At 39.8% G+C, this 9,903-nt stretch overlaps 1 protein-coding gene across 1 annotated transcript in view; it reads right to left on the reverse strand.

The window, feature by feature from the left end:
* Nucleotides 1–795: 795 nt before the first annotated feature.
* Nucleotides 796–9,903, reverse strand: part of DIAPH3 (diaphanous-related formin 3) — a 563,671-nt gene continuing 554,563 nt past the window's right edge. Inside the window, exon 29 of the mRNA XM_010853857.1 lies at nt 796–1,204. Coding sequence (XP_010852159.1) covers nt 942–1,204 — 263 coding nt within the window. The 3' untranslated portion in view covers nt 796–941. The remainder of the gene's footprint in view (nt 1,205–9,903) is intronic.

The raw sequence follows: 9,903 nt of genomic DNA on the forward strand, positions 1-9,903 counted from the left end.
TTTGATATAGAATTAATAGAATTAATGATGCCCCCAATGGGATAAAATTGCAACCTTTACATAGGAAGACTTTCCTTGAAACACCTCAGATTTTTGTTAAAGTTATTGATTGTCAGATCAAAGGAACTGCAATTTCAAGTCTGTTCACAGAAATTAAAAATTCTTAATGTGGAAAGTTTCAAAATGGCAATTTGATCCCAGAATCATCATTATTAGGGGGAAAAAAAATGCTCTCTCCCCTAAGAGTTTCGGCAGCACTGTAACATGGCATCCATTTACACAAAGGTATGTGTGTTTGCAAAGAGAGGACATCTATTCCTATTACATCAGTTTTGGAAATGTGTTCAGTTGCCATATAGTCTCCAACAGGGTCTAATTAACATGAATTCAACAATGATCATAATGAGCTTACCAATCATCTCCTCACAGCTTTATTATATCCAGTTTTATGTTTTCTGTGCTATGTTAATAGCATACAGATCCCAATTAAGGAGGAACCTGGCCCTTTATAAATAACATACACGGACTATACATGGATAAGTAGCAAGACTGGAGGCTGATGATTTGATGTTCACTAATGCTGAAAATAGTAAAGTAAAAATCACAGTGACTTGAAAAGATGGTATTTTCTTAAGGACACACTGTTGAACACCTGGCCACCTACCTGCTCTCTGAAGCATTATGTATAATTCAACCACCAAATATAGAACACACGAACACCAGGAGACAAGAAAAGCATTTAAAGCCCATTACAATCTTGAATAAGCCAAAACTTCAAGTACATAGGAAAAGCACTGCAATCATGTATTTAGCTTTATTTTTCTAATATATATCCTAATTTAAAACTATATAAAGTCACTGATATAAAAAGCACTTTTTTCAAGTGTTACAGCTTACAGCATGGCTTTATATTTGGCTTAATCATTTTTTACCAGTTTAATTTATAAAGCTCGTAATCTTGCCAGCAGGGCTTCAACTTCAGGAATGGGTTCGTTTTTAGAAACAGAGCCAATAAGTCCCATTTCCTTTTCTCTGTTGCTTTCTGCATCACAGGCCTCCTTCTTCTCAACTGCCTTGGTCCTCCCTGTAGACGTGTGAGTGTCTAGATTATAATTAAGCTCCTTGGCGACTGCAGTCCTTGTTGAGCTGCAATTGATATTGTAGTGTGAATGTGGCCCTTCTGTCAACTGCAACTTCTGATTTTCTACAGTAAGGAAGAAAGAAACATTAAACTTATTACTGTGATAAGCAAGGATTGTGCACGTTATGAAACACTGAAATAATTATTCTCAACAAACAAGTCCTTTTTGACAGACTAAACTAAAAAATATTCAAGAGTAAGGAAGATTTAAAATAAACACACAGAGGTTAAGAATAAGCTAAAAAATATAAACAGGCAACTATTTCATTAGTATTAATGCTTACTTCCTGCTTCCTTTGTGCCCATCACTCAGTTATTAGCAAGGTTGGTCCTGCATTTCATTCAGGTCTCTGCTCAAGTGCTATTGGGAGAGGCCATCTCTGATCATCCATCTAAAACAGCACTCACCTTTTCATCACTCTGTCTTTTCCTTCACAGAACCTATGACCACGGGACAGATCGTATACTTGCTTACTTGTCTGTTGTCTCTGTCTTCACTAGAACATAAGCTCCGCTGAGAGCAAGGACATTGTTCTAAACACTGCTTGTAACACTGGTGCCTAGGATGGCTGTGGAGCAAAGTAGGTGCTCAATAAATACGCAGTGGGCAAATTATTTCTACACCTAAGACAGGCATTAGTTTGAATAATAATGAGATTAATTTCCTTTTGAAAATAAAAAGAAGAAAAAACTAACAGGAAATTAAAAATCAAATTGTCAAAATTTCCTAGCAAATCAAAATAATGTCGTAATTTGCCAAATGCATACACATGTATCAATACAGACCTGTAAACTATACACACATGTATGTTCTTTGGTAAATGACAGCAATCCCAACTTCTCCAGGCTGTGAGGGAAGAGGTATAATAGCTAACAGCTAAATGACTCTAGCCAATTGACTTTCCCAAAGAGCAACAGATTTTCTCCTAATTAATTCTCACATCGTACAACTTTATGAGTAATCTCACGTAGATCTCAAACTCAAAAAAAAAAAACAAACACAGAACCCTCAATATTCTCATAACCTTGAACGTGGCCTGAAATGGCTTCAACAAACTTGACATGACATTTAAAGTTTTTTGGTTATTCGCTGAGAGATGTTCCATTATCCCAACAGCGATGACTTTGGAGCAGAAGCAGTCACTCATGACAGTGTGTTTTATGTGAGTGCTGAAAATTCCAACTGAAAACAGCTTGTACATTAAAAGGCAGCTGCTGAAGGTATTTACTGCACTGTCATTTCCTGTCCGGGGCTCCCGGTGATGGATGAGTGTTTTACTCACTTTTCTGGACAATCTCAACAAATTTTAGAAGTCTGATCACCTTTTAGCTGTTGGAAGAAAATAAATACACTCTTCCTGTCACCTTCTTTATCAGGTGGGCAATTGTTACTCAAAAGTAAAAATCTACAGAGCAGTGACTTTCTCTTAGAATGTTTATCTCTCTAGTTTATAACATGTGTATCATGTTTGCAGTAAAAAGCACAGCTAACACTGTATTCCTACAGTTCCCAAGACCACACACAAAAGTTTTTTTTTCTAGGATCAACTCTCCTGCCCCAAAGTGTTTGAAAACTGCATTGTAGCTAAGTGCAAATTTTTAGTCTGCTTACTGCTCCTTCCCAAACGTTCCTATCTTTTCTTGTCATTTGAGTTCTTGTGAACAACTCCATCATGATGATATCTCCAACAAACTATAATTTATTTTGCTGCCGGGCAACTCTCATTACATTTTTGATGACAGAGAAGAGATTCGATTGGCTAAAATACAGGTCTATACTGTACACAGGTAAAGTCTTCCACGCCTTTCCCGGCTATGACGTGTCAAGCCCAATCCCACATGTGGCAAAGTGAAAACAGCATGGGATTCTAAGGTCCGTCGGGGTTGAAGTCCAAGTCCCACCCCTTGGCTTTACAGGTTAGCTCACCTCTGTGAGTCTCAGGTTTCAACAGTCAGACTCCGAGAGCAGGTGTGAGAACTAAAGGGAAGGATGAGGGTGACAGTTCCTTCGAGGTACCTGGCTGTGCCTTCCTCTGCCCAAGCCTTCCAAGTGAGGCTTCTGCCACCCAAGGCTTGTTGTTCAGATGCTCTGACCTTTCTGACTTTCTGGTGACCGTACTCATGAGGGTTGAAATACCATTTTATTAATAGCTTGTATTTATGTAGCACTTTTATTTTTAAAGCATTTGTTGTACTTGAAACATTGCCACTGTCATTTTACAGATTGAGAGGTAAAAGCAAAAAGAGGTTAAATCATTTGCTTAGACTTAGTTACTGAGTAAATCAGTGGCAGGAGCCAAATGCTGTCTCTGGAGATACTAAGGCTGTCTTAAAGAAATTTAAAAAGCTTTTTGCCAAGAAAAAGTGCTAAGTAATTCAAAGCTAAGTTTCGTAATAGCAATGTCCTGTACTCATGCTTCAAAATGCTTTCTGACAGACTTCCTGCCCGCATAACTCTGTGGATGGTGTACCTATGTCAGCTACCTCAGTATCTCCAAGGTCACACGCAGACGCCTTTTCTCTCCTGGTACTACCTCAACTCCTGACTCTGAACTTCAGGTACAACCTTTACCCCGACAGGGCCCTGGCACTCCTTGTCCATTCTCCTAGCCCATCCTCTCTCCTTTTGCTCTCTCAGCAAACACCCAGCCTGCTCCCCCTCACCTTCACCTCACTCACCACAGAGGGATCAGAAGAGACCCTCCATCAGCTGCTCACTGCAGCATCCACACTCCTTCCCCCCCCGTGCTCCCTCTGAGGACCACTCCTCAGGGTGGGCACCTGCCTTCCATCCTGTGGCAGCTGTGCCTTCTTCTCTCCTGCATTTTCAAGGTTTCCTTCTTCAGGCAACCATTTCCCTCAGCATACAGGTACTCTGCAGTAACGACCCCAATCTTTAAAGAAGAAATGTCTCCGTCTCCATATCCTGCTCTATTCCCTTTTCCACTGTTGGCTGCCTTGGTAACAAAACATCTCAGAAGAACTGCTGATACTGCTGCCTCATTTCCTTTCTTCCCTTTTTTTTCTTGAACCCGCTCCAATCATGCCTTTGACCCTTTATGCTCAGACACTCAGTTGTGTCTGACTGTTTGGGACCCTGTGGATTGTAGCCCACCAAGCTCTCTGTCCACGCAATTCTCTAGGCAGGAATGCTGGAGTGGGCTGCCATTCTCTTCTCTGGGGGTCTTCCCTTCTGACCCTTCACTCTTCTGAGACAGCTCTCGTCAAGGCCACTAATAAACTAGTGTTGCTAAAAACAAGGTTGGCTACCCCTTGGATACTTCTGTTCTCCTTTACTTGACCTATATCAGATCCAAGGATGAAACGCCCAGCAGAGGATGGGCTTTTCTTTTACCATGTGCTTCTGCAGAGAATTAGGTGGATAACACTGGGCAGCCAATGCAGGCAAAAGCGTTTCCACCCTATTGAGAAAACTTTAGATAGTTTTGGGCTAGCTTTAGGCACAAAGTGATAAGAAGAAAAACCAAGCTGGCATGTAACTCTTCTGTGGTTTTAGACGGAGAATCTTTCTTGAGAAGCAATAGACAAGACAGAATAACATAAAAAGAGGTCATTCCTAAGACCACTGAAGAAATAAAAAAGAAAGTAGAGAGCTCCTTTTAGAGGCACTTCCCTCCAGCCTGCACCTTTATCTCTCAGCATCCCAACAGCCTCCATCCTGGTTCTCAGCCTTGGGAGGCCCAAGCTGTAGCACTGAGGAAGTCACATCCCCAACTGCAAAGTACGAATGAAGTTAGGTAGGTGAAGGATTCCCTGTCCCACTGCAAACTAGAGAAAATGTTTATGAGTAAAGAAAGCTCCCAAGTTGGAAGTACTCTTTTATACAGACATTTTATTACAATGTTGGTTCAGGTGTCTTTTGCCATTATTATTGATACTATTTTAAAAGTCTGCTATTGGTGGTTTCCTGTGGGCTGAACTGGAGACCCAAATTCCACACAAAAAACATGCACTTAATTTCTAAATGGTTCACTTCAAACATCAGGGCGATACTGCAACTCTGCAAGTTGGTGAAAACTCTATACAGGTGCTCAGAGTTACGAAATAAATCGCAATTTGACGCCGGTAGGCTTGTATCTTTTTTTATGTGAAATTAGTTCCAAATACAAGGTGACACACTTGGACACATGGGCTCTTTAAATGGAGATGAAAGCATCAAGGCAAAGTAGAATGCTTCCTCGGAGAGGGCAGTGGCACCCCACTCCAGCACTCTTGCCTGGAAAATCCATGGACGGAGGAGCCTGGTGGGCTGCAGTCCATGGGGTCCCCAAGAGTCGGACACGACTGAGCGACTTCACTTTCACTCTTCACTTTCATGCACTGGAGGAGGAAATGGCAACCCACTCCAGTGTTCTTGGCTGGAGAATCCCAGGGACAGGGGAGCCTGGTGGGCTGCTGTCTATGGGGTCGCACAGAGTCGGACACGACTGAAGTGACTTAGCAGCATCAGAATGCTTCCTTAGTTCTCCAAAGACAGGAAACTTCTGCTATTATTTTATGAATCAAATCCAAGGTTTTTTTTTTTTTTTTTCACCTTTAAGATATTGTAATTGATGTCTGTGAAAAGAAGTATGATCTATCTAGGACTACTGCTAATATCCAGGCCATTGGTGATTGGAGTACGGATGGGCCAGGGCCAGCTGCTATTTTTAGTGCTAGGCCAGTAAGGAAATCCAATCTACACATCTTGTATTTATGTTTCTGTGGCAATAAACAGGGTGAGAATACATGTCATTATCCTTTAAGATAGGGAAACTCACTTATTTCCATTTAATTCCTTATGTGATTCTTACTGTAGACTTGGTTCTACAGTCCCACACAGTTGTTGTTGTTGTTGTTTTCTGAAACTAAATGAAAAGTTGGAAATTGTTGAAAAGTTGAATGGGTCTCAAATACAGAGAATCTACTAGACCTGAGAGAGAGAGAGAGAGAGAGAGAGAGAGAGAGAGAGAGAGAATAAAAGCCTTAAACCACAAACTGGGCTGGATCCAACATGACCTTGGCAGAATACAGATTTGGATGACAAAGAAAGTTAGAAACAAAAAACCATGACCAACCCACCATCCTGAGTTAACTTTTCCATCATTTCTTGAGTAACATAAAAGACACAAGAACCGGGAAAGTCGCTGAGAAAAAAGAAAATATAAATGTATGTAATCCAGCATCTAAATGAGGAAGTATTTCAGCCAACAGCTGTTATGTTTCCTGAGCTAAGAAGGCAAGGCTAAGGCTCTGGCTGACAGCCCTTGGGGAAAACCCTCTCTGCTACAGGAAATATCAGTTATGGTTCAGAAAGAGGCATTATTTCCTTTAAGTCAGTATTGATCCTCCATCACATTGTGGTTCTAATGGGCACTGGGTTCTTAGAAGTGCCAATTCTCAGATGAAATATGAAATAGAGCTCCTGCCTTTTGTGGTCAATGGTGAGCCTGTGGTAGTTTGACAGGAGGAAGAATAGAGAACTCTGGTGTCCTAAATTGACTGCATCTCTTCAGTCTTCCCGAAATTTGATCTCTCCTTACAGTTCTTTACTTTTTGCTCTTAACCATTACTTTGACCTATTAAGCAGCTGTTTGGTTTACCCAGTAATACCATTTCTTTGGCAGGAGAAAAAATGACCCATAAATATAATTTTAAAGCACTACTGGGCCTACATGATAGTAAAGTGTGTGACAAATATATGTTTTTAATCTATGCAATAACTGAAGTTACTGCTGGCCACCTGCAGCCTTTACCCCTGTGGTTTTCCTTACTATTGATTTACTGGTGCTATAAATAATTGTCTTTTCTTTGCTTCATTTTGCTGTTTATTTTACTTTTTGTATTGAAAACATATAAAAAATGATCAAAAAGATAAAAAAGATCAAAAGGGCATTTTGTATATATCTAAAAATCTTTTAGGAGTGTCAAGAAATTCTTATAGAAACCAATTAAGTAGAAACAAAAATGATAAAAAAAGATTACTCCCCCAATTTAAACAAAACAAAGCAGAGATGACAGATAAAAGCCATTTTGAATAAAGGAGATAACTGACAATTAAATTAGGATTTTTGCATTAACTAGATATATACACTTCTATTCACTGGTCATATCAAACACTCTCTTCCAGTAACAGAAGAGATGACTCTACACATGGACATCAGCAGATGGACAATACCAAAATCAAATTGATTATGTTCTTTGCAGTCAAAGATGGAGAAGCTCTATACAGTCAGCAAAAACAAGACTGGGAGCTGACTGTGGCTCAGATCATGAACTCCTTGGTGCAAAATTCAGACTGAAATTGAAGAAAGTAGGGAAAACCACTAGACCATTCAGGTATGACCTAAATCAAGTCTCTTATGATTATACAGTGGAAGTGACAAATAGATTCAAGGGATTAGATTTGATAGACAGAGTGCCTGAAGAAATATGGACGGAGGTTCGTAACACTGTACAGGAAGTGGTGATAACCATGTTCATGGATTGAAAGAATCAATATAGTGAAAATGAGTATACTACCCAAAGCAATTTATAGATTCAATGCAATCCCTATCAAGCTACCAACGGTATTCTTCACAGAGCTAGAACAAATAATTTCACAATTTGTATGGAAATACAAAAAACATTGAATAGCCAAAGCTATCTTGAGGAAGAAGAATAGAACTGGAGGAATCAACCTACCTGACTTCAGGCTCTACTACAAAGCCACAGTTATCAAGACAGTATGGTACTGGCACAAAGACAGAAATATAGATCAATGGAACAAAATAGAAAGCCCAGAGATAAATCCACGCACATATGGACACCGTATCTTTGACAAAGGAGGCAAGAATATGCAATGGATTAAAGACAATCTCTTTAACAAGTGGTGCTGGGAAAACTGGTCAACCACTTGTAAAAGAATGAAACTAGAACACTTTCTAACACCATACACAAAAATAAACTCAAAATGGATTAAAGATCTCAACGTAAGACCAGAAACTATAAAACTCCTAGAGGAGAACATAGGCAAAACACTCTCTGACATACATCACAGCAGGATCCTCTATGACCCACCTCCCAGAATACTGGAAATAAAAGCAAAAATAAACAAATGGGACCTAATCAAACTTAAAAGCTTCTGCACAACAAAGGAAACTATTAGCAAGGTGAAAAGGCAGCCTTCAGAATGGGAGAAAATAATAGCAAATGAAGCAACGGACAAACAACTAATCTCAAAAATATACAAGCAACTCCTACAGCTCAACTCCAGAAAAATAAATGACCCAATCAAAAAATGGGCCAAAGAACTAAACAGACATTTCTCCAAAGAAGACATACAGATGGCTAACAAACACATGAAAAGATGCTCAATATCACTCATTATCAGAGAAATGCAAATCAAAACCACTATGAGGTACCATTTCACGCCAGTCAGAATGGCTGCGATCCTAAAGTCTACAAGCAATAAATGCTGAAGAGGGTGTGGAGAAAAGGGAACCCTCTTACACTGTTGGTGGGAATGCAAACTAGTACAGCCACTATGGAGAACAGTGTGGAGATTCCTTAAAAAACTGGAAATAAAACTACCTTATGATCCAGCAATCCCACTGCTGGGCATACACACTGAGGAAACCAGAATAGAAAGAGACACGTGTACCCCAATGTTCAATGTTCATCGCAGCACTGTTTATAATAGCCAGGACATGGAAGCAACCTAGATGTCCATCAGCAGATGAATGGATAAGAAAGCTGTGGTACATATACACAATGGAGTATTACTCAGCCATTAAAAAGAATACATTTGAATCAGTTCTAATGAGGTGATGAAACTGGAGCCTATTATACAGAGTGAAGTAAGCCAGAAAGAAAAACACCAATACAGTATACTAACTCATATATATGGAATTTAGAAAGATGGTAACAATAACCGTGTGTACGAGACAGCAAAAGAGACACTGATGTATAGAACAGTCTTATGGACTCTGTGGGAGAGGGAGAGGGTGGGAAGATTTGGGAGAATGGCATTGAAGCATATATAATATCGTGTATGAAACGAGTCGCCAGTCCAGGTTCGATGCACGATACTGGATGCTTGGGGCTGGTGCACTGGGACGACCCAGAGGGAGGGTATGGGGAGGGAAGAGGGGGGAGGGTTCAGGATGGGGAACACATGTATACCTGTGGCGGATTCATTTCGATATTTGGCAAAACTAACACAATATTGTAAAGTTTAAAAATAAAATAAAAATTTAAAAAAAAAAAACAAAAACCAGACTTAGAACATCTAGGAAGTTCATGGTTCACGTATTGCTGAAGCTTGGCTTGGAGAATTTTAAGCATTACTTTACTAGCATGTGAGATGAGTGCAATTGTGTGGTAGTTTGAGCATTCTTTGGCATTGCCTTTCTTTGGGACTGGAATGAAAACTGACCTTTTCCAGTCCTGTGGCCACTGCTGAGTTTTCCATATTTGCTGGCATATTGAGTGCAGCACTTTCACAGCGTCATCATCATCAGGAAAATGCAAATCAAAACCACAGTGAAATATCACTTCATACTTGCTAAAATGGTTATTATCAAAAGACAAGTAATAACTGTTGGAGAGGAGGTGCAGCAAAGCGAATCCTTGTGCACTGTTGGTGGGAATGTAAATTTGTGCAGCTACTATGGAAAGCAGCATGGAGGTTCCTCAAAAATTTAAAATAGAGCTGTCATATCATCTAGCAATTCCATTTCTGACTATTTATTTGAGGAAAGTGAAAACACTAATTTGAAAAA

This window comes from Bison bison, unplaced genomic scaffold, assembly GCF_000754665.1.
Source record: "Bison bison bison isolate TAMUID 2011002044 unplaced genomic scaffold, Bison_UMD1.0 scf7180017864332, whole genome shotgun sequence".
NCBI lineage: Eukaryota > Metazoa > Chordata > Mammalia > Artiodactyla > Bovidae > Bison > Bison bison.